The following is a 26,690-nucleotide window of genomic DNA, read 5'->3' on the forward strand; positions in this document are numbered from 1 at the left end:
CAGTTGACCCTGCTTGGACATCTGAACTGCTCATCACTCATTTCCTAAACTTCCATGGTTCAATGTGCAGTGTCTTTAAGCAATCAAAAATTGGCAACAATTTACTTTCAACCATATGCTCTAAACTGCAGCACCTGAGGACTTGGCTGTCAAGTGGCTCAGATGTCTGTGCTGCAAAAGCAAGGCAAACAGTTGGTGCAGTAACCACACCTAAGACCATGACTGAAAAGCAGGGTTGGCTTCTGCAAGACAATCTGAGTTTCCCATCTAGGCCGTACAGGGAGAGTGGCAGAGAGGTGGCAGCAAACCCAGTCAGCAATGTGCCATCTATCCTCTTGCCTTGCTACTAACGGTCACACCACTGTCCCCAGGAAAGGCTCTAACCACAAACCACGGGAATTAAGCACCATGTAGAAAATATAGCCCTAATATGAGCTCACTGCCACTGTCCCAGCAGCCAGCAGTCTCAACACTGTCACTGGTATCAGAGGGATGGTGTCTTTGATACCCTGCCCTAACAGTATTGAAACAGGTATGCGTTCAGGGCTGTCGAATAGCCACAAATAGTAACACTGGTTTTGTCAGCAAAACCAGTCAGGCAAGCGGCAGAGAAAAATTATTTAAGAAGAAAAAATCAAATTAAATCAAAGCTGAATGAACTAATGGTCTGTATGATGAGATGGCACTGCTGTTACTCTGTACATAAAGCTCTAAGTTCCCTAGCCACAGTATAAAGCACTTGCCTGGGTGATCTCAACAGAGGTTATTCCTACCAGCTGTGCCACATGAAGATTTATACATGCTCCATAAACTTTAATTCCCTTTTTAAGTCCTATTATACCAAGCAGGGGGCCATTTCTGAAGTTGAAATGTATTTTCAGAACAATATAAAGATGAAAATGTTTTCTGGCCTCTGATTTTTAAACCTTTGGGTGAAATTAAATCTCTTCAACAGCACTGTTGATATTCCATATAGAAATATTCACAAATACCAGGCACTCCAGAACATTATGTCTGAATCCAAAGGGAGAAGTTATCCTGCTGTACAAAAAAAAAAAAAAAAAAAGGCTGTAATCACTGCTCACAAAAATCTCTCAGCTTGATGCTTTGAAGTTTTTTCCTGATGTACTGACTTCAGAAGAGAAGGAAATTCAGTATTTTAGGATGCAATTACCTGCAACAAAGCAAGTAACACCACAAATAATAGAAGTCGTTGATCCTGAATTTGCTGACAGCAAGATTTATTCTTTCTATTCATTCTATCTAAACCATTGCCAAACAAAAGCCTAATGACTGAGGTTAGAATTTCATATATGTCATATTTTCCCTTTCACACTGAAACCACCATTTTAATAGACGAGTTTATTTTTATCATCATTTTCCCACTCCACAAAAAATTATACCTCTTGCAAAAATTGTACAGAAGCTCACTCTGTGCAGGTAGCACAAAACTGAAGTATGAGATGTGGCTAGATGTCAAATTTAACAAGCAATTAAATCCTAAATAAATAAAACCAGCAGTCAAGAGCACAGCTTCCTCTCCTAAAAGTAAACTTTACTTAAAGTCAAAATCCTAAACCAGTATAGATTTTTTTTATATCTTCTGCTACATCCCACAGCTCACTTTGGAAACTCTCAGCAGATCGACTGCATATCTGGAAAGACTCACATTTCCACTAGCCCCTTCTCCATGTCCTCTGCCAGTATGTGTCCTCACATGTCTGTCAGTTTTCCTCTGTGCAGGGAAATACTCTTCCATAAATAACCCCTCCACCCTTCCCAAAACTGTCCCTTGTTTTAACACCTCCTCTCCTCAGAGCTATTTCCTAAGTTTTCCCTTTCAACTATTCTGAAGCTTCCCCCTTTCTGCTACAGCAGAGATTTACCAGTGCCTATTTAATCCTGCTGAGCTGATGGAGCCCTTGACAGTTCTTAGGCAGAGCTGTCCAGAGTCATGCTGTTTGGCTGCAGACACGAGGCACAGCAGGAGGAATCACACAAGGCCACCTAAGAAAAAGGGAAAGCTAGTCTCAGCTTAGAAGCACAAGATACAGGATAAGGGAGGCATGCAGCCTGGCAGCCCAGTTCTGGACATGAGCAAGAGCAGAAGAAGAAAAAAAGGATTAGAAAGGGGATTTAGATGGAAGACTTAAATCTATGTTTAAACCAAGTCAATGCTGATGCAGGAATTGATGTTACAGACAGACTAAAACAGATTTTTGATAAAAGGAAGTGAAGTAGGCATGGAAAAACTGTCACAGACACCAGCTCAATGAGAAGTCTTTCAGCAGACGATCTTGTTCAAACAGGACATGCAACAGCTGAAAAGAAGACAGCTATAAAACTTTTGTATATAAAGTTAATTAGAATGGACTTCAGATGTAGGAGAACACACCATAGGTAAAGAAATAAAACCACACTTGGTAATTAACAAATGGTTGAATAACAGTCCAATCAAGACTGTGGTACCAGTGTGGGTCTCTATGCAAAGATGTTCTGAGACTAAAAGGATTTCTGGCTTGAAACTTTTCAGGTGCATGTGTGGGAAGGGGCAGGTTGGGCCCTGCCTTTCATGAGGCGATGCCATGCCCCACACACCCTACATACCCCCAGGCCTGTATGCCAGCCCTGCAGAGGCTGCCAGTCCCTGACACACTGGAGGCAATGCTCCACACTTGACTCCAGAGCCCCATTCTAGCCCCAGAGGGACCAGATGACCAGAAGTCCCACCGTGGGGAGGGGCCCAGGAAAGCCAAAGGGTATCTAAGCCAGGACATGCAGTGAGTACATCTTGACCCTACCTCTTCTTGGAATTTCTATCAGCTGAACACTTCTGGAACGAGGAGTGGTAGCTATACTTGTTCTTTCCTGTACCTTCTTGTCTTTCTCTTTCTTCTACTTATTCCTTCTTCTTATAGTTTTGAGTAATTTAAAAATGGATGGGAATGGAGCTTGCTAAGTCAATGCTTTGAGAAGATGCTTTTATGTTGATTGAATGCTGCTCTAAACTTTTGTCGAAGTTCTCTAATTTTCCAAAGTTGCCAGTATTTTTTTTTATTGTCTTGACCTCTTCAGAACATCTTACCAGTATTCTTCCCATGCATCTAAGTCAGAGTACATAAAAAACCATAAGCCCTTTTAAGAGTCTTGTCAAGCACGTTTTTGGGGCCTTACAGATGTCACTCCAAATTGCTTCCAGAGAGCAAAAGAGTTATGTTGAAGGTGCATTTGAAAGTCTTTTGGAAGAGGTGGAAAACTAAGCTAAAATACTCACCTCCCTGCAAGAACACCTATTGGGCTGTTACTCTTACGGCCATACACACTGGGAAAACAGGCATGGTCAGTCCAACATCTCACTTCTGAGTAGATCTAATAGTCCAGTCTTCTGGAAATTACTTGGCTGAAGCTCTAAAATTCTGCATAATTTTATTCCCTGGAACAACCCTTCCCAGCTTTCCAGTCAGATCTCCTTCACGTCTTCTTCAAACATTCATGCCCACATATGGTGAAGTGGATTGAGAACTGAATTGAAGGACAGATCTCAGAAGGTCCTGATCTGTGGCACAGGGTCTGGTTGGAGGCCTGGACTAGTGATGTCCCCCAGGTAGTGGGGGATAGTATTGCTTAACGTAGTGGGCCCAGTATTGCTTAACTTATTCCTCCATATCTTGGATGGAGGGATGTGGTATTCACATACCCTCTGAACAGAGAGAGACTTAGCTTTCTCAGGATTTCTCCTGAGAGAAGCTGTGAGAGAAGCAGAGTAAAGAGAATCAAAACAATTCTTATGTCATTCACTGCTCCTGTGTTTGTGCCAATGTGGAATGTGTTCTGGAAATTTTTTACCCAAGGTGATTGTTTGATTGGATTCTGGTGATGGTGTTTTGGATTCATTGACCAACTGGATCCATGTGTGGGTCGGAACTCTCAGGAGAAAGTCATGGGTTGGCTGGTTAGTTAGTTAGTGATAGCTCTTGTTAGTGTAATATAGTGTAATATAGTTATAGTATAATACAGTTCAATAAAGTAATTAATTGGCTTTCTGAAATCATTGGAGTCCTGCACATCATTCTTCCTGCATCGGGGATCCCAGCACTGATAGAGGGGCAGAGGCCTCCTCAGCAAGTTCACTGATGACCCAAAGCTGGAGGAGTGGCTGATACCCCAGAGGGCTCTGCAGCCCTTCAGAAGGGCCTCGACAGAGTGGAGAGAGGGGCAAAGAGGAACCTTCTGAAATTCAACAAAGGCAAGTGCAGGGTCCTGCACCTGGGGAAGACCCTCTACTACAGGCTGCAGACTGACTTGCTGGGAGACAGACCTGGGAGTCCTAGTGGACAACAAGCTGTCCATGAGCCAGCATGCGGCCAAGAAGGCCAATGGTATCCTGGGGTGCATTAGGCAAAGCATTGCCAACAGGTGAAGGGAGGTGATCCTGCCCCTCTACTCAGCTTTCACGAGGCCACATCTGGAGTCCAGTTCTGGGCTTCTCAGCACAAGAGAGACATGGAGCTCCTGGAGCAGGTCCAGTGGAGGACAATAAAGTTGATGAGGTGACTGGAGCATCTCTCTTATGAGGAAAGATGGAGGGAGCTGGGCCTGTTCAATCTGGAGAAGAGGCAACTGAGAGGGGCCTCATCAATGCCTATCAGGATCTAAAGGGAGGTGTCAGAGGTTGAAGCCAGGCCCTTCTCAGTGGTGCTGAGCAATAGGGCAAGAAGCAATGGTAGAAACTGATGCACAGGAAGTTCCACCCAGATATGAGGAAGAACTTTTTTACTGCACAGGTGACTGAGTATTGGAACACACTGCTCAGAGAGGTTGTAGAGTCTCCCTCACTGGAGATATTCAGGAACCACCTGGGTTCAATTCTGTGCCATGTGCTCTAAGATGACCCTGCCTGAGCAGGGAGGTTGGACCAGATGGCACCACAGTGGTGCCTTCCAACCTTACCTACTCTGTGATTCTGTAATAGGTATCACTTATTATGCTTCCTAATTATAGAAATAATTTAATTTATAGCTTAAGGCCAATACACAGAAGAGCCATCATAAGAATTGCTTGTTCTGTTTTGATGCTACAGCACTCAGGCAACCAGCAGCAATAACCTATTCTTGCTGCACACACAAAGATGGAAGTATCCTGACCAATTTTATAAATAAGCCTTTCTTTGTTGGTGTCAAGTCATACACTCCCAATTTGCTTTAGCCTTACCAATTTAAAAATATTTCAAGTAAAAGTGGCAACTTAAATTGTAAAGTACTGTTAGTTTACACAGCCTGTCATGGAGAAATACAATAGAAATAACAAATGCTAATTAATTTAAAACAGGCCAAGATACTAAAATCCAATAAATAAATCAAGTTTTGAGGTTTAAGTAGTTCATGTCAACCATCTGTCCAATAATCTTTTATAAGATTGCTTTTTCACTCTTGGCTCATTATTTGATTCCTGCCTGCTCAAATAGATCCTGTCATTTTAAAGGCATTACAGGAGTTGAGTACTTACAGTTCCCAAGCGAACCCAACAGTCTTTATAAGTCTATGAGAAAGAAACTGCAAGCATCCAAGTGGAAATCTTCTATGTTTGATGTATGATTATAAAATTACCCTCAATGGATCAGCACTACTGTATTTAGGCTATCTGGCTTTAAAAAAAACAGTGTTACAAGGAAAGCAAAATAAGAGATACACATATACATAGTAAGACTTGAGTAGACATGACATTGATTTCCTTCCAGCAAGTAAGTCTAGTCCCTAACTGTAATAAACAAGAATACTGCATGCTGTAGTTTAGGATCCCCATGTCCATTTATCTGGTGGGAATTCTGAACTGTGGTTTGCTAATCTCCACCCAAAATCTAGCAGGACATAATTTCATAGGAGGTTAAAAGAGTACTACACATCAGTAGTGAAGTTCTGGAACTTATCACTTGATTGTGGAGGCAGACAGCACCAGAAGGCCAAAAAGTATTTATTCAAGCAGATGATCAAAAGATGAATGAACAGTAAAAGGAAACAGGCAGGGCTGTATCCTCTGACATCCTTAATATAACTACAGAGCTGAGCACTACAAGAAAGTGCTTACACACTACTCTGAAGAACATTTCTGGATGTTGGAAGGATGACACAGAACTACATGCTAAAGTGCTCTGAGCCAGCATGGCGTTCTATACATTCCTATCATCCTGTAAGTGTTATTAACTACCTGGCAATGCAGTTGTTTCTGACAACACATTTTAAATTAGTTTCAGATAGTCTTACTGCTTTTAATTTACAATTTGTTACCACCCAACTTGACATTTCTCTTATTACCAATCCTAATATTCCTCAAAGAGCTAAACTACAGCAAGATGAGTCACAGACACATGAAAACTGCCAAAACGGTGCTTGCCTGAATTGCAGCGTTTCATAAATAAATATGAAGAATATGGAAAAAAGGTTAAAGCCTGAAATTTACTTTTTGTTTTACCACATTACAGAATCACAAATCCTGATTCATGATATTTGTGATCAGAGATCTTACAGAAATATTTATCTATCTTTTCTTTTAAAAAATTAGACCATAAGAAGTAGTTAAGCAATATTCCTTACAGTCAATTTCATACTTTTACATTGCCAATTATTCTGTAGATAGCATTTAACACTTTTAACGCAGAGACCAAAAGCAGTACCATGCAAGACAAGTACTAATACAACAGCATCTTTCACAATACACAAGAAGAAAGGCAGGCCATCAGTCAGATTATCAACAAATGGATAAGTGATTTGGGATTACAAATCCCATTTTAAAAACCAGTCAGAATCCTTCCTCCTCTGACTTCAATGTGAAATTTCAAAAGACGAACCAAAAAAGCAACCTAAGCAAAAAGCTGAGCTGGAATGATAAAATGAGCAAAATTTTTGAGCAAAAATATGAGAATTTGTTGAGTAGACAAAAAGTTTATTCCAACAGTTTTCTCTACTTCAATTTGTACTTCTAAGACCATTTTAAATAGCAAAGATTAGATACCAAAAATACAACAGCTCCCAAGAGCAGAACGATATATCAGGTCTGTGTTTAACAGCAAGAACTAAGTTCCTAAGTTACTACCATAAAAAGCTGCTGCACATGGCAGGTATAGTTTCAAGAAGCAAGAAAGTCAGGATATTTCTTCTGGAAGTTATACTTAAAAGTTAAGTACACTTTTTCCCAGAGGTGGGAAAGGGTGTTACCAGTACTGAAGAACAGTCTGATACCTAAGCATTCAAATTTCATGAGGCTTATAGCTTCCACATGTCTATCAAACTCTGAGAAGTATTCTTTTCCTTCCTGTCCCAAAACCCTGACTGGCATCCGACACTACCTTTTAAAAATTTCTGCCTGACTGTTCAGTCATCTCTTCTAAGGTAACTCATCCCACCTATGGTGTCAGTTCTCTTAACTCGATACCATGAAATAATTCAAAAAGGGAATAGGGAAAAAAAAATCTGAAACAAACCAGACCTTTCATGTTCTATTTACAATCACAATCATTCCAGACAGAGAAATCAGCTTACAGAGAGCACAAACCAGAGAAACACTGGTCACTCCTCAGTCAATCAATTATTGGTCTATGTGGTCCCATGTGTTTTCTACAGGCAAGAGTCACTGAAAAACTACAAAAATCTCAGATATTCAAAAATCAGTGAAATAGGACACAGCTTGATGTTTTTATGAGAAGCGAATTACTCTAGAGTCATACACAGAATGAAAGCCATTCTTGGGAGAAATAAACAACATTCTGAAATACATCAATAACAGCTTCATAAACATCTAACTATACATGGACTGTAATAAAAGCAGTAGGACACAAACCCTCTAGGTTTTCAGCCACAAACTCAATTTCCCAGCTTATTCTTGTCCCTTTAAAGCTAATAAAATAAACAATTTCAGGAAGTACTTTTTCAACTCCCAATTTATAAGCAGCTAATTTTTACATAGGAAATGGTTTCTGCAAAAGCTGTAAACCATTCAGACATGCATATGAGATACAAAAAACTATTGACGACCTTTTGACAAAGCTTTGCCTAGCACTCTACTCTAAAGGGAAAAGTGCAATTTTCCTCCCACTGTACCTTCACCTATATTTTCTGAGATCAAGTTATGGTCAAATTGCCCTGTAACCACATTTTCAATTTTCTTCATACATTTTTACAACACTCTCACTTCAGAAGTATTTACTATTATCACTCCCAGCAGCTAAGGCTGTTTGCATAAGGTGTTATTTGCCAAGAACCTGTTACTTGAAAGAAGACTTCTTCTGTCTGCACAGCAGATTTGTAGGTGGAGAAAAGTAGCCTTGCTGAGAGAAAAGTGGAGGGAACCAACATAATCACACACACATGATCCATAAAGAATGGAGCAGAAAATGCATGAGGTATTCTTCTCTAATGGAACTCAAACACATTTATAAGATACTTTTTTTCATGCAGTTTCAACTAATTTGCTAGAAGAATTTTCATAAATCTCCCTAGTTAGGAGAGATTTATGAAATTTTAGGCTAAAAGCCTAACTGCAGACAGACTTAGCCAGAACTTGTGTTATCACACATAACACACATCTAAGTGTTTCTAGCCCTGTTTCACTGCTGAAGGAGTAAGATACAAATCACTACAACACTTAAAGGCTACCCTCAGAAAGACAGAGGAATACAGCTCTAAGGAGAAATGAGAATTACTATAAATACCCTGTCTGGATACACTTAACCCTATTTTAACTTCACAACACCTTAGAAGTTATTCAATGTCCTCAATATACAGAGAATAACCTGCATTCTCTGTATATTGAGGACATTCTGAGCACAACTGTTAAGAATTCCTTGCCAAAATAAGGGTATATGGAGAGAGGCTCTACATGACATGTTCACAGTTTGTTCCTATCCTACATGTCAGTCACTCTCCCAGAGACTGGAAGTCTTAAGAGAGATGCTTCTTCCTTCCACAGACAACATGGAACAGGGAAGGGCCATCAACAGGGCATATGTTGGGAACAAAAATGGCCACGACCAAGAAGGAAAAAAATTCTGAACAAATTAGGATAATTTTGATAAATGACACCTGGACCAAAAAAAAGAGGAAGGCTGCTTATTAGACTGCAATCTACCCGGAAAGGAGCTGATGGTCAACACAGATCAACAAATTTGACATGAAATCAGCGTATTGTTGCTGCCATACAACAGGTTTATATATACACACATACATATATATATATATATATATATATATATACATACACACATACATACAACAACCTTCACAGCAATGCTCAGCCTAACTCAGACCACAGCTTTGTTAGAAAAGGCTTCAGGATCAGCCAGCCCTAAGGAGCATTAACTTCAAATGGGTAATTACCAGTCAGCAGCCAGTAATGAACCATGGGCATTTATCCTACTTGAATGCTTGTTTCCTTTGCATTGTTAACATTTAGAGCAATACTGAATGTAAAGTACAGTGATAGATATGCTAGTGATTTACTGGAGGAAAGAGAGTTCTGTTGCTCACTGAAGCAGTGTTGTTCTCAGGACATAATTCCTAGCTTAAGGGAAAAAACACTTCTGTATCCGAGGAAGAGCATTAAGCATTAAGTTAATTACGAAGAATTGCAAAACTGAGCTCTGAATAAAGGAGGGATAAAATGAGTTTTTGAGTGAGAGAATAAATTTCTTCTGACACCCTGTAAGTCTTGAAATGAAGAGCACACTCAAAAGCTTCTACATTCCCCTCAAGAAAAATATCCCCGGGAAAGGGTGTCTGAATGTGAATTATTAGGCAATATCAGTCAGACTCTCTTTAGCAGCAGCATTTGACAAGGAAGAATTTCACAAAGCCCAGGACCTCAACTACTACAATGGAACCGTGCATTTATCTCACAATTATGCTTGTATACACAAACTAAATACAGATTTTGTTTCATTTCTTTACCCATGTTTTACAAATAAGCAATTATGTTACTATATTTAGATATAAAAACAATACTTTTACTTCTAGTTAACCTTAATCTGTTTTCATCTATGGTCCAGCTAACCAGCACAGACTCTGCAGCGTCCACAAGTAAGAAAGGTGCTTTCCCTCCCACCGCACAGATAGATTCTGGCCCTGCCAGAGTTGGACAGAACCCAAGTGTACCCAGGGACTCACAGGAACTGAAGAGGCCCTCTGACATAAAACAGGATGCCAGAGTGCACACTTATCCCTTGCAGCTACTGAGGATTGCCGGGGTCTAGGTCACGTGCAGACCTCCTGTTGATCCCTTTCTACTCTGGAGGTGTCCTTGCTTATTCCCCTCTCATGGGAAGCAGGCCCTGGGCTCTGAAACCTTTCCATTATTCCAAAGGCAGCTGTATGTACAGAAGACAGCAAGATAAGTGTTAGAATTTTTATCAGAATGTGGGCTTCTGAAAGTTTTGAAACTTGCTCTGATCAAGAAATCAGACACTTTGTTCAGAGTTCTTGAAATAAAATTTGAGTTCTAAATGCAAACACATCATATTAAATAAGTCATACTGGTTTTGATATTTTTGCTTATGCTGTGTTTACATTCCTGTTTGAAATATAAATATTTCAGTCTGATTGCACAGATTCAGGTGGTACTTGAGGCCAGCTGATAAATGAGTTAGTGGAAACAGATTGAAGTGTTAATGTCCCTTTTACTGCTCTTTCCTGGAAATATAAAAATGGAAAAACAATACTAAACCAACAGTTTGGTCTCTGAATCTTAAAAATTATTTTCCATTCTTTCTCTTCCTTTATTTCACTTGTCCAGGAACCCTGGATAGAGAAAATACCAATTACTGTTAGAGAAGAATTAAAACCTCAGTTGTTCCTTATGCTCACTGCAAAATCCCAAAGATAAATACAAAGTAGTGGAGTGGAAAAAAAAAGTTGAAAAAAAGTGATTTCTAACAAGTCTGTCTGTGGAAATAGAAAGAACTGAATATAATCTCACACTAAAATACTGCTGCTGAGAACTCCATTAAAGAAAAGCATTTGTGAATGCTAGGAAAATGACTAAGTAGATGACTTTTATCTCAATAACATGTCAGAGGAGATGAACGTGTGTTAAGATAATTTAAGTTTTCTCAGTGATAAAGAAATGAATCTTGAAAAGCAAAACTGTAAGTTACACTTCTGTAAGACTTAAGAGGAGTAAGTGAAATATCTTTCATTTTAGACAGATTCTTACAAAACATCTCCCATTCTCAGAATAAGCAGTTTAAATGATAATACTTCAGGATGTATTTTGGATCCCTAAATAACATTTAGATCATAAAGGTTTTCCAAAGCCATCTTCTGAAGCTATTACATCAATAAAGGTATTTTTTTCTCTTACATGACTAATATTAACAGTGTAGAATGACCTTTTCTCTAAATATTAAAATTTTGCACTCTCTCCACTCATCAGAGTTTCTTTCTGCTATTCAATATTGCATCTGCTTGAAATATAAAAAGAATACACTTGGCAACATTCAGAATAAACACACTCTAATGATCATACATGCTTGTAAGGTGTATGTTTCTCCTACAAAAATATTAAATTCATATACACATTTGCTTGTCTCTGTGAGAAAACATTTCTGTTGTAGTTTTATGAGGTCTTGGGCTATAAAATATTTGTGTATTGACTGAGTCTGGAGTGAATGTCTTCATCCATACTTACTTAAGTCTTTCCCCTAGTTTCCAAAGTTTAAAGAAAAAACAACAACAAAACACCATTTAAGTGTGACTTACACAAAATCAATGCTTTCTTTTCTATCACTGCACAAAGAAAGCAGTAAATTATGCTTAAATCATACTTCATCACCTGTAAACATTGGAGCCACTGTTTAATCAGCATGCTCTTATCTTTGCGCTCCAACAGATAAAGGCTTTAACATGTTAGGCAGTGTATGTTTTTCATAATGTCAAACTCAAAGCTTCCTGAAATCAAATGTTTCCTTTATGAGGGCTCCAGTACACTCAGACCTATCAAAGAAAAACATTTTTATGACATTGTATTTAACTACAATCCTCACCTCTTTTCCCTTCTCTCAGGGCCCTACTTCTTTTTGAAATAACATCATCACTGGGCTGAAAGCAAATTAAACGCTAATACCTATGTCATCGACATGTGCCTTAGAAACAACGAAGCTCTTTGGTCTATATTTTAATATTACAATGCAAAAATCTAACAACCAATCTCTCTGGCTGTAACAGAAACCAAATGCTACTCCTCTGGCATTTTGCTTAAAAAAACATTTTTAGAAATATGGAAATTCAAAGAGCTTTATATCTGAGATTAACAGACTGTCCAAACAACATGAAAGAAATACTAATGCAAAGCAAATGAATACCAGAATCTGAGTTTAAAAAAGGTTGTACTTACTCCTTATTTCTGCATTGAATGCATGGCTGGTAAAGGACTTTGAGAGCATTCCAGGTTCCCAGTGGTCCAGAACTAGGTGTAAGGATATCTCCAAACAGTGTAAAATCACTGTGGGAGGAAGAACTTCCTAAAGACTCTACCAGCAATGTGTCAGAATTTAAAAGCCAGATCTACAAAAGAAAAATAATTTTGTTTACTGTATGTTACATACACTTCAATTTGTTACTTTACTGTGACTCTAAAGCAGCTGATACTAAAGCCACATTCTTACAAAGTTTCTAACAAAGTATTAACAGACATAAACTGGTATTTTATTATTTAGCAGAGTCTGTACCAGCTGCAGAAAAAAGAGCAATACAACACTGATTTATCAGTATTGAAGCTGCCTCTTTTTGTGACTGTAGCACATTCCCTTTGGTAGGAACAAAAGAAATAGTCCCGAGTCATCTCTTTCGGTACCAGATGTATTATTTCTCCAATTTCATAGCTCTTTAGGCATTAGTCGAGCATATGGTGTTGAGCAACTGAGGGCTAAAGACAGGAAACTGAAAGACTGCTCACTGAAGTGCCAAAAATTGAGGATTTTTCGAAGCATGTTGATTATGACTCCATGGACCTAATACATGCAAGGAAAAAGACAACAATTAACATGGTCTAAAATGCATATTGGAATTTACAAACAGCTGCAGCAGACCCTCACTTGGAAAATAAATATCAAATTTCATAATGGGACTAGCATTCTTCGGCCCTATTTGCTCACAAATTCGAGAGGTATTTACTGGGGAGAGTTTTGAGAAATTTGAACTTTTTGCATCCCATTATGGATCTTATTTAATTTTTGTGTGATTTGATATCAGTGTTCTGACTTGAATCCAGAGCTTTCCTGCTAAACACCATACAAAGAAGTCAGGCTTTTCCTTAATTCACAGCCTGTAGTAGTGAAGTGATCCAGGTTAACAATGGAAATCAATTTTTACAAATCTAGCACCGGTATGAAATGTTTATATATGAAATATTTATCACAGTAATTGGGATTTATACAGTGTTGCTCACTAAAGAGCAATCTTCGGCTTCTCATGATCAAATCAGCTTCTAGTAAAACAAGTTACATGATGTTAGGTGGCAGACACATGATATCCCCTGTGGAGGGAGAAAGCAGTCATTAACAGGACACATAGTATATGTTGTAATTGAATTTGACAGTCACAATTTATCAGAGCCCAAGGCTCAGAACATTACAGTGGAAGCTTCATAAAGAAGGAATGAGATATATTGATAAAGATATCTTGGGAGGGGATAGGAGGAGGACAATCACTTTAGCATATGCACATGACTGATGACAAGCAACCACACTTGGCTTTGCAAGTGGTTGTTCATCAGTTTTGCTCTAATAACTCACTGTACACATTTATAGCCTAAACTGCAAAATATACCTCATTAGCTAGGACCATTACACAAGGTGCTTAAAGCCAAGTGCTGAAGAGGTGTTGGAAGAAAATGGTGCAGAAACACAGGCCACTGCCAACACAAACTGAACAGTTTCTTCCTTTTGAAATTTCTAACAATTCCATGCGGAAGGAGCTTCCTGGGATGCTTTTCAACAGGGGAATATGCTTCAAACTAGACAGGGGAACAATGTAGCAATAGTTGTCTGCTCCTTTCAGAAAACTTCTGCAATCTGCTGCAGAGAAAGCAACCAAAGCATTTCATTTGCAACACAGTCCAATTGAAAAGCACTTCTTTCTACACAAGTGCCACATGTGGCATCTTATAATCATGTTCTAGGACTTGTATAAATGTTTTTGTCTCACCAGAAACACAACAGATCTGTATTAATAATTTAGCACACAATATAAAGAAAGAAAATGAATCTCTGGGGGTGGAAGGATTCCCAGCCATGAGCAAAATCAACTTCCGAACTACATTTACTTCTCCAGTATTTTCATTATCTTCTTCATGTATGAATAATTTTTTGATCTTGTTTTTGATCTGAGTGAACAATTGCTCGCCCAGACTCAGTGTGTTGACTCTAAGAATTTTATATGTGTATTTCTGGCTAACAGTTTCGTATTTTGAGCTGTGCTTTCAACTATGTTATTCACAGTGTGCAGTCTTTCCTTTCTTTCTACTTCTTTGTATAGCACAGAATTCACAGAATGTCTGGGTTGGAAGAGACCTTCAAGATCATCGAGTCCAGCCCATGCCCTAGCACCTCAACTAGATCATGGCATCGAGTGCCATATCCAGTCTTTTTTTAAACACATCCAGGGATGGTGATTCCACCACCTCCCCAGGCAGTCCATACCAGTACTTTATCACCCTTTCTGTAAAAAACTTTTTCCTAATATCCAACCTATATTTCCCTTGACGCAGCTTAGACTGTGTCCTCTTGTTCTGTCAGTTGCTGCCTGGTGAAAGAGGTCAACCCCCACCTGACTACAACTACCCTCAGGAAGTTGTACAGAGTGATAAGGTCACCCCTGAGTCTCCTTTTCTCCAGGCTAAACAACCCCAGCTCCCTCAGTCGTTCCTCACAGGGCTTGTGTTCCAAGCCCTTCACCAGCCTCGTTGCCCTCCTCTGAACGCACTCAAGCATCCCAAAGTCCTTCCCAAACTGAGGGCCCAGAACTGGACACAGCACTCAAGGTGTGGCCTCACCAGTGCCAAGTACAGGGGAAGGATGACCTCCCTGCTCCTGCTGGCCACACCATTCCTGATACAGGCCAGGATGCTGCTGGCCTTCTTGGCCACCTGGGCACACTGCTGGCTCATGTTCAGCCGGCTGTCAACCAGCACCCCCAGGTCCCTTTCCGCCTGGGCACTGTCCAGCCACACCATCCCCAGCCTATAATGCTGCAGGGGGTTATTGTGGCCAAAATGCAGTACCCGGCACTTGGACTTATTAAACTTCATCCCACTGGACTCTGCCCGTCCATCCAACCATTCCAGGTCTCTCTGCAGAGCCCTTCTTCCTTCCGGTAAATCGACTTAAGCTCCCAGCTTAGTGTCATCTGTAAATTTACTAATGAAAGACTCAATTCCCTCCATGTCATCAATAAAAATATTGAACAGAACTGGTTCCAGCACAGACCCCTGAGGGACACCACTGGTGAGTGGCCCCAGCTGGATGCAGCACTGTTCACCACCACTGTCTGGGCCCGGCCATCCAGCCAGTTCCTAACCCAGCAGAGAGTGCTCCTGCCCAAGCCACGGGCTGCCAGCTTTTCCAGGAGTGTGCTGTGGCAGACAGAGTCAAAGGCCTTGCTGAAGTCCAAAGAGACAACATCCACAGCCCTTCCTGCATCCACCAGGCAGGTGACCTGGTCATAAAAGGAGATCAGGTTGGTCAAACACGACCTACCCCTCCTAAACCCATGCTGGCTGGGTCTGATACCCTGGCCATCCTGTAAATTCTGTGTGATGACACTCAGTACAACCGGTTCCATTACCTTACCAGGTACTGAGGTCAGGCTAACGGGCTTATAGTTACCAGGGTCCTCCTTCCTACCCTTTTTGTAAATGGGCGTCACATTGGCCAGCTTCCAGTCATCTGGAACCTCACCACCGAGCCAGGACTGTTGGTAAATGATGGAGAGTGGCTTCACAAGCTCATCTGCCAGCTCCCTCATCACCCTGGGATGGATCCCATCTGGTCCGGTAGATTTATGAATATCCAAGCATCCCAGCAGATCTCTGACTGCCTGCTCCTGGATAACAGGGGGACCATTCTGTTCGCTGACGCTATTAATCAACCCAAGAGGACAGTTGTCCTGAGGACAAGCCATCTTTCCGCTAAAGACTGAGGCAAAGAAGGTATTAAGTACTTCTGCATTCTCCTTATCTGCAGATACTAAGTTCCCTCCCTCATCCAATAAAGAACAAAGGTTGGTCTTTCCCTTCCTTTTACCATTTATATATTTGTAAAAACATTTTTTATTATCCTTTATGGAAGCCACCATCTTAAATTCAAGCTGAGCTTTAACCTCCCTAATTATTTTCCTACATGCGCTAGCAGCCCTCTTAAATACTTCCTGAGAAACCTGACCGTCCTTCCAGAGATGATACATCCATTTTTTATTCCTAAGTTCCTTTATTCAACTTCCTGCAGAGCTAGCACAAGCAAATTCCTTCCACGTTAACTCCAGTAAGAAAAGAAACTTTACAGAAAAATATATACATAAAGTGTAGAATTCATTCAAAATGCCATTATCTTTTCTGAAATGACAGAATCAGAAAAAAAAAAAAAGTATTTGGGGGTTGTTGATCTTCCTTTCATTGTTTCTTTTTTTGGTTTCACATAATTTTGTCAAGAGACTTAAAAAGATGCTCTTTGGAGAAAAGTGGCAACAAATCTATCCCAGTTAATACTTCATGGGACTTGAACCAAACAGCTGAAATACCACAATTTAGATTCTGTGATCAGTTTCCCTATATCTCAGTATGAGTTTTCGGCATCAATTTGAATTTAACATGGGTAAAAAACCTGCTAAGTCTTTTATTTTTCCTTGCTAGTTCTTTCTAAGTTATTGCAGACATTACCATTACTTTCATCATCACACAGGTCACTAATGCAAACATCTTTCATTACAGCTATTTCGTTCTCACACTCAGAGTGCTCAGCTAAAGATGTTGTTTCCACATATTTCACAAAGAATAAAGCTCTCTGAGAGAGCTGAGCAGCTAAGTCTCAGCAAGGTTCTCATTATCTCACTGCTTGACCACTGCAACATCCACCCCATCTCCAATCTTAACAAATGCAAATCGGTTCTACTCATGCCCTCAAGACAGGGACAATAATCAGACTGACACTTCTCTCCCATTTTGTTACATATTCTTTTTCATTACATTCAAGCTGCCTTACTTTCAAAACACTTTACAGTCTAATCCCACTTTAAGAAACATCTTTCCTTCAATACTGAAAGACCAGAAATAGTGTTCAAAGAGTCCAAACCACTGCACACTTTTTGATTTTCACAGATGTAATCTTTTTGGGTCTTATGAGGTTGATCCAATCCATGAGATTAATTTCCTCTATCTATCCAGAAAACTACTTATTTACTGCTTTCAAAACTACACTTTTTGCAGTACAGAAAAAATAGGTATCTATTGAGATGCTGCTATGCTGACCAATAATGCACCATTTTGCTTGTGTTCTCCTATCTCACTATCTGTTTGCTGTCCTCCTCTTATTCTCAGCTTCTAAGTCATGCAACTAAAAGGCAGGGGAACCCTTCAACAGTGGAGCAAAGAGAGGAAGCAAGTGATTCACAAATGTGAAGAGGGAAGAGATATAGTTAGGACAAATTAGGATACCTGTATGTACCACTTTTTTCCCCTGAAACAAAGAAACTTTTTTTTAATTGACATCCTTTAAAAATTTTAAAAAAACCCAACATCCTAAAGTAGTATATAGCTTAAACAACAGAATACGTGTAACTTAATAAATGGAAACTCATATTATAGTATGTGCAAATAACATAATTGGTAATGTTAAGTGATACATCCAGAGGAAATGAGGAAAATAAGTATACATATTATTTGTGGTTTAAAAAAATTTTAAAGATTTGTGAGAAACCTTAACCTTAATTATCAGATACACAGTCCAAGTATTCATATAGGTAAGCACAAACACAGTGAACTAGAATCTTTGGCTCATTATCAAAACAAACAAGTGGGACAGCTGGTTCATGATGCATCAGTGATGAGACTACTTGTGTAACTTGGCTGTGTGCTCACACCCTCAAGCACTTACATTTTACTGTTGAGCTATTGACAATCATTAATATAAACAAAGCTTACATTATACTTTTGTCCACAAGGCCTCTGAGGCCCTAAGACTTAACCCATTACTCCAGAACACTGTTGGTGTGTATATAGTACCCAGAAGCTCACCCCGGACAGGAGTAAGGACTTTCTGATGTCAAATACTAAAAACACCTGTAAAAAACTAACAACTAACCAATATAAAGGAAAACATGGCAATTAGAAGCCAGCCCCTATCTAATTCAGCCTGCTCCTCTAATAAATACATTGATAAAAATGCAGCCCAGAGCTAAGAGTAATGGCAATCTACTAAATAAAGTGATTTTTCTGTTAAAAAAAAATCAGTTTGCTGAATCTAAGGTACTAGACTTATGCACCAGGATTTTATGTAACTTGGGAACAGATAAGCTACAAGGGAAAAATCACAATGATTTTTAATGACTCCTCAATTAGACTATATATAATTATGGGTCTGCTCACGAAACCTTCATTTTGCCATCCCAGAACTGATATTTCTCAGTGGTTGTACAAATGTTGTCTTGGCACTAAAACTGATTTAAAAGCAACAGATATACACTTTCCTCAGCATCTGGATGTTCCAAAATCATAGAACTTGGACAATGCATATATAAAACAGTTTATGTAATTACATTGCCCCAAGAAAGTGCATTTATAAGTTTATCCAGGACAGCAATCTCTAATCATGTATTTTTTTTTGTGTCTATGAATAGTTTCTATAAACTGCCAAAATACAAATTCTATACCCATATTCAGTTCAGACATAAAAGGAAACATCTCTGGTTATAAGTGTAGAGTATTAAGGTAACTCTTATCCATCTTAGAAGTTTGAGGAATCTAGCTGTCACCATCTAAATATCAAACTTAACCAAGTTTAACAGCATTAGAACATTAAGTATAATAGGCAATTTTATTTTTGTTTTCACTTCACTTCACAATGCAATGTACTGACTACATTAATAGTCCCTGCTGACTTGAGACAATGCTTGTGAAAGATGCTATACAATTTGATTCACTTCTGGTGATTAAAGAAAAGGAGTTCTGGAGCAAGAAGGTGAAATATACATTAAAAAAATTAAAACTTAAACTTTACATATTTTCTGGATCCAAAATAGTGTTATTTCTGTGTTACTTATGGTGCATCTGCAGTACTATCATTACTGTATCAATAAAATTTCTAAATGCACATCTAATTGGAGTAAAAACTCAGGGATATTCTTACTTGAACAGATGTACCTTAGAACCACTTCAAGAACTTGAATGTATTAATTTTTTAAACATACAATAATGAACACCATAAAAAATACATTTTAGGAACTGGGATACATGGGTTAATCTTCTTCAGCAAGACGAAGACTTAAAAACTTACCAGAATATAGGTTTTTCCATTATCTCCTTTTATGGTGAATCTAAATGTGCTTTTAGCAGAGGATAATTCCAAAAGACACTGAGCAACAATGCTCTGCACAAACTGAGACCTGTTAAAGAATTAACCACATTATCATATGTTTTCATAACAACTACACAGACAATCATTCATATCTATGCACTACAGGTAAATGAGTAACTCATACTTCAATTCCACTACATCCTACAATCACATTTTAGTGAAAGATGGGGCTTCTTTATCTTCCTCTCACTCAAAACCAGAGGTTTATTTCCTGCAACATGAACTTTTAATAGATCAGGATTCCAAATTGCTTTACACCCCTTATTTTGGCTGACACCAACTGTCAAATGCTGAATAGAAGCTTCTCCCCATTATATTTTACACATGTGAACACGAAGTTCAGAATTATGCATATGTTTCAAATATAATTCCCAAAAAGAAAGAACTGTGATTAAGCCATTGTAAATGATACCAGGTAGTTAACTGTGATTAAGCCATTGTACATGATATCAGATCAAGTTCTGTTTCGTCTTAGTCTCAAATTCAAACTGAATTACATGAAAATTCAAAGTACTCACTTTGAATTAAACATTTCAAACTTTATTTAAATTTACATGAAATAGACTTCTGTTTCCATAATTAGTCACCAGACATTGTGCAAATTTAAGTAGTTAAAAATAAAAAAGCATTTTATTTTGGCTTATCACCTCAATATTGAGACACTGTGACAAATTATACACAATCTCCTGCATCACACAAAAAGATGAGCAAACAAAACTGCACATGAGTGAATTCAGGCTACTTTGCCTTTTACAATGCTTAAATTCTGTGATGATTATATAAAATTGCACTCTGTTATTATATGCAATTATTCAAGAAACTACAACATTAGAGCATTTCTAGCATCCTTTCTAGAAGATATACGTGAGCAAATTATCTGATTATCTTGTTACCTTGGTATTGGACTGAAACGTCCCTCAGCTGATTGAATAATCACCTCAGTGACATAATATTTAATGGTACCTAAAATGACAAAAATATTTTTCAACTATAATAGAATAACAAACTTATTAAGATGAGACTGTAAGTCACCATATCACTATACTAATTAAATATTTGTTCAGTAGTCAATTAAGAGGTGCGGCAGACAATCATATTTTGCTTGGGTTTGTAGGAATAGAAGCAACCATAACAAAAAACCTACATTGCCTGAAGAAAACTGCTCCAAGCTAATTACAGGATCAGCAATTTCTCATTCATATTGATCTTTGTTTAATGGTGGGAACAATCATCTTGAAACCAAGCAAGCAAGAGCTCAAGCCAAACCTGAAAGATGAATTGAAAGAACTTTCCTAAAGCACTGAGATCAGCATAGCTTACATAAGTATTTTAGTACCCTCTGCTGCTTAGTAATGCTGCAGTGAATCACTAGAGACAGTTTTAATAACAGCTTACACGGGGGAATAATTTTCTTCTTTGCTCAAAGAGCAGAATGGAACTTCTTTCGGAAAATCACACTCACTCAATGTTAACGCTGCATACATTCTGAATTTCAATGTAACTGTTCACCAAAAGCTCCACTAAGACAGCTTTTAACACTAAATGGAAGTGTTTGAGGACATAATTTAATCCCCATCAATGAAGGCAGGTCAAAGATGATCATATTGAAGATCTGGGTCTATATTGCAAATACAGCCTCACCACAGGGCCAGCAAAACAGGTCAAGAGTCATGAATTCATTCTTCTAAGCCTCAGCATGTGAATAACTTCATTTAGTCCACAAGCTTTAAGGATGGAAGGGTTTTATCTGATCTCTGTCCATATATACCATTAAAACTGAATGAAACCAAACATTTCAGGAAGACAATCTGTTTTAAACCCTCCAAAAGCTTAGTAACCCTACCCCTTCTCCAGGTAAATACTACACTTTCTAAATTATCTTCAGTGTCAAGAAGTTATATTCTACTTCTAAATTTAATTAAGTCTGCTCCATGCTATATAAGTTCTTGGAGACAGGAAGAAAAGACAGTCTCTCTAGTTCCTCAGCCATTACCCTGAGTACAGAACTGGTGCTACTGCTACAAGGGTATTGGGAATTCAGGAGATGTTTGCTTGCAGAGAGATAGATCCTGTGATTTCCATTAAAAAAAAACCATACGAGTCTATGTGGATAGTTGGCAGAAGGAATAGCCCATGGGGGAGTCTCAAAGCTGAACCTGGTCTCCACAGCTACACCTAACCCTGTTTTATCTTCAAAACACTGATACCTGCCCATGAGAAAGTACCAAAGCATGACAGTCAAGTTTGCTCTCTAGTCTCTTTTCACAGAGATGGTTCTGTCTTGACTTACACTATACATCTCTTTTGTTCTCTGAACTCTGCCAAAATTTCCTGTGCTACTGAAGAAACACAGTCAGAACAATGAATCTCTTATCTAACTTCAGCCATGTGCAGAGTCCATACCAAATCCCTGCACATCGATAGTGTTTGCCTTTCCCCCATTCCCACTGATCTATTACTCATGACCTTGTTATTCATGCTCTTTTCCCAGCACTCCTTTCCCAAAGTCACATCTTGCTTTGTGGGCTTTCAAACATTGTACCTTAAATTTGGTTTCATTAAAGCCTGTATTGTTCAGATCACTGTACAGGACTATCAGAACATTCTGTAACAGAAGACACAGAAGACCTTCTGTCCTGTCTCACCTTATGGCATTTCTTAAACAGGCTTTGCATTTTCTGAGAAGTTTTTATACTCACCAGATCTTGAACTGAGGCAGGCTCACACTGACTGATGCAGTAGAAGAAAGGGAGGATGAAAGAATGAACCCTGCTAATAACAGTCTTATCATTGCTTCTCTTCCAAGAATAGCTGAACTTTAAAAACAGCCAGACACTCATCTTTACACCACATCAGGTAAACCCTGCTGATCCAATATAATTGCAGCTTTGAAACCGATAATCCTATCAACTCATCATCGGATGAGATATAACCTGTTTCTTTGAGTAGGTTTCCTCCCCACAAAACCAGGCTGACTGTTAGCAATCTTCAGCTCCTAGTTGTGCTGATCAAGTTCTGAATTTACTTTTCACTTATTCTGTAGAAACGACAGGAAAACAAGCAACCTGTAATTTCTCAAGTCTCCATTTTTACTGGAATTCCTAGTAAACTGGAATCATGCGTTGAGTCTTCCAAAGGTTTGGAATTACTCAAATATGCCACAGAAACAAGGATAATGAAAATTCCTGCTGAAAGTAATTTTCAAGGCCTAACACTGGAAGCAACAACCTCATCTGTTCCAGAAGGGAATGAGACAAACACACAGGAATTATCACTGCACCTTATTGATAAACTATTTTCCTTCAGTGTTTTAACCTCCAGTGTTCAATGGCTGATGCAGTCAAATCTAGTTTTGTTTGGACATCTCATACCTGATGAAACTGTTTCTCCCAGCATTGCCTTGCAGCGCTTACAAATTACTCTGGTATTTTCTTTTGACTTCTGTAGGACAAAAAAAAATCATTCAAATGTCATTCAAATATTCTGAAAAAGGAATGCATAGCTGTAACATAATTTACAGAGCAGATAGGAAACTTCTTACTTGTTTCTGTCCTCTATGTTTACATGCACACGTATTTGCCTTCACTACTTCAGCTTTCTACACTTGGAATTGCTTGCAAGTTTCATACTAATTTTAAAATCTGACAATATATCCACACAGTATAATCTGTAATGGCTAACAGGAGAATCTTGTAATATTGAGTGACTGGATGAGAAAATGATAAGATAAATTTGATTGTGCTAAGGGCAAAATAATGCACCGGAAATTAAGTACCCAATAATATATACATAAAATAGTATGCTGCAATGTGACTACCTTTACTCAATAACAAGTTTTAGTAACAGTTCACTGTGGACAGTTTTATAGGAGTTGAATACCAGTTCAATGTTCAGCAGAGAGCAGAAAATGTCTGCAGATTATTTTGAGTTACTAGGAAACAGCAGAAATACACAGCACAATATTCCAGAAAGATGCAGTGGATTCTGTTCTTGAACAACCCTTCTCCTTCTATTCAAACAAATACAGAAAAGGTATTAACAAAGAGTAACTGGCAGAAGTGCAAAACAGTTTCCATATGTAACATGAAAATACATGTAACAGGAGAACACATGGAAGACAGAAAACTGAGGGGTAACACTGAGATACCTAAAATCACAAATGTTAAGGAAAAGCTGAACAGAAAAAAAACAAACATATGCCCTCATAGCTCATGCTATGAAATTCCAACACTATCAAAAAAACAGGACAGCATTTCTCACATGATGCATAACACAGTTTGGTACTTACTATAGGAAAGCATTTTTCTTATCAAAAGTATATACAAGTTCAAAAAGTCTTCATAAATTCAGAGGAAGCAATGTCATCAAGTGTTTATTAGAAACAAAAATATGGATAAACAATATCTAGTTCAAAGAGTCTCTAGTCTCTCCAAAACATCACAGAATACTTGCCTTAGCTTTATGCATCTATTACTGCGCTTTGAAAAAGATGAAATCTACCCTATTAGACTCCTACTAATTACAGTGTTAATATTTAAATTCAATACATCAAGCAAGCAAGCACAATTCTTACTGTAATCCAAAGTCTAAACTTCAGAACTGGTTCTGTGTGGGCTTATTAACCTGGGTGTATCACACTAGAGCTCTGATCCGAAAGCAGTACATATATATATATATATATATGTATATACATATATATATATACACACATATATAGATATATATATATATATAACCTTAATGATGGTCAAAAACAGAGAATCAAACTAACAGCCTGAGACCTGACTATGTTGGAAGTACAGTCTCCTTGTTATGGAGATCAGGAAAATCATCTGATTCACATACATGCAGTTATCCCCTTTCCCAATTCCTACCTTGCTACTCCTCTCAAACATATACAGTGAAATTACTTGCTCAGTGTGAAAAGCAAGGATAAACAGACAAGGTTTTCTGTAAGCCAGTGTTTCAGACTGGTACAAATACTGCACAGTACAAGTACAGAATACACACTACTTCCTTGAAAGCTACAACTTGAGTATTTTTTTTCTGACTATAGTTACAGGTGCTGACTGAGAACTGTGACTAAGAAACATCACTAACTCGTTATATCATGCTTCAATGGAAAAAGGGATAGTTTTAGCTCAACTAATTAAAACAATTTATCTGTTTGACAACTTGCAGCTGCTGGCAATCTGCAGATGCAGGTGGATCACAAGCCTAATAGCTTCTGTTCCTTTTCCTAAGGATCCCTGATATGGTGTCAGGAAAAATATTTTCCCCAAGAGATACTATTAAGATGCTGCAAGACCATGTGACATTTAAGAACTATGTTACACTGGAAGACTAATAGATGTGAAAAATATGTTTGCAATGGACGGATGTTGTCTTGGTCCCACTGGAGTCTGGAAAAGATTGTTTAAGCATCTCTGGTACATTCCTGCTACTATTTTGGTCATAGGCAAACACTTCCCAAAGAACTGCAATGCAATTAAAAAGAAACTTTCATACTGGGGCAGACTGCAACAATATTCTCTAAAATGAGAACATTTATGCCAATAGCAATCTGTCTTGCCTGTAACTTTCTATTACTCATATTATGGAAGAATTTTCTGTTTCAGTATGAGGGTTTTTTTTCCTTATTAGTCTAGATTCTGCTGGATCTAACAGTTGTGCTCATTTGCTTGGCAACTGAGTGATGCTGGAAATAAGCAAACACAGAAATGAGAATTCATTGTACGTGTGAAAGATTAGAAAAAGGGATTGGACACAAGGAAAAAATTCTCAACTTCAATGTAAATATAAGAAAGCAAACATGAAAATTCATCAGACTAAACTACTATTGTATGCCCCTGACATAAAACAGCCTCCTCCCTCATTCAAAAGTTCTGCTGTTATCCTGGTTCGACCCACATGTCAATAAAATCTTTGTTCCACATCCTTTTATTACGTTTCTGCCTCCGAATCAATCCTGTATTCACAAACATTCTCTTTGATGAAGAAGTGTGTGAATATGAACTCCATGAGCCCTACCTCTTTCCATATTTATTCCTGATATTCTAAGATCTCTTTTAAGACTACTGAAATGTGAGAATTCATTTTGGCAACCTCTGGCAGAAAGCACTGTCCTCTTGGAAATTTTGTATCATCTACTCCACCTCCTTCATAAGGAAACTTAGAAGAAATAACTCCACTGCCACGGAATTAAGCCAAATTAATCTGCTTCTGCCAAGATGATACCCTTACAGCATACCAGTCCTTATTTTCCTCTCTGCACATTTTGGTTTTCAAAGAGCAATGGAACAAGAAACCAAAGGGACCAAGCTGCAAGCCTTGCAGATAGGGACCACAGGACAGAACTGCTCCCCATGCAGAGGGGTCGCTTGGAGTATTGCACCAGCAACACCTGAATTGCGAGAATCCTGGTGATTCTTACTGGGAATAATACAAATCACTATAAGCAGCAGGTAGAAATCAGGGAGTCTGGTTCTCAAGAGATTAAATGTTTCATGCTGGAAATCTCTACAGAATAAGCCATCAATTTTTACAGACACAAATCGCCAAGGCAGCAATGTAGACAGTTTAATATTTTGTACTGGGAGAAAATACAGCATGTGTAGGCCCAACCTTTGTCAGTATAAATGCAGACAAACAGTAGATTAACACAAAAGGCTTTATGGAAATGTAGGTTTTGGTGAACTGAGCTCCTGGATGTTCTTCTGGCAGAAGAAAAGATCATTGCTTAAACTTTTATACAAGTGCCAGATGTCCAAAAGTAAAGCACTGAACTCTCTTTCTTCATGGGTTTTATCCCACCACTGAAACATAAGCACCAACAAACGGTGATGGGCAACAACAAATTTTGATGTTTCTAAGCCAAATTACAACCTTCTTCCTACAGACTTGGTTGATTAATTTATCTTATCCTGGAACACCTCAGAAACATCAATATGAAGAGCTATAATACGGGAAGGCAGGTTCCTTTCACTAGACAGAGCAGTCAAACAAACTCAATTTCCTTACTGTGCTTTAAGAACCTAAGACAGCCACATCTAAACACAAAGCACATATACTGATATTTCCA

The 26,690-nt window shown here is 38.5% G+C and overlaps 1 protein-coding gene across 4 annotated transcripts in view; it reads right to left on the bottom strand.

The window, feature by feature from the left end:
* Positions 1–26,690, bottom strand: part of UBE3D (ubiquitin protein ligase E3D) — an 80,147-nt gene that overhangs the window by 45,630 nt on the left and 7,827 nt on the right. For 2 of the 4 annotated variants that reach the window (XM_068183967.1, XM_068183966.1), the window contains exons 5-8: positions 22,981–23,050; positions 20,503–20,572; positions 19,529–19,637; positions 12,379–12,548 (exon numbers count right to left, since the gene is read on the bottom strand). In XM_068183967.1, coding sequence (XP_068040068.1) covers positions 12,379–12,548; positions 19,529–19,637; positions 20,503–20,572; positions 22,981–23,050 — 419 coding nt within the window. Of the gene's footprint in view, positions 1–10,505; positions 12,084–12,378; positions 12,549–19,528; positions 19,638–20,502; positions 20,573–22,980; positions 23,051–26,690 lie in introns of those variants that run through there. The other 2 variants (XM_068183969.1, XM_068183968.1) reach the window with 2 other exon arrangements.

Source organism: Anomalospiza imberbis, chromosome 3 (genome assembly GCF_031753505.1).
Source record: "Anomalospiza imberbis isolate Cuckoo-Finch-1a 21T00152 chromosome 3, ASM3175350v1, whole genome shotgun sequence".
Classification (NCBI taxonomy): Eukaryota; Metazoa; Chordata; class Aves; order Passeriformes; family Viduidae; genus Anomalospiza; species Anomalospiza imberbis.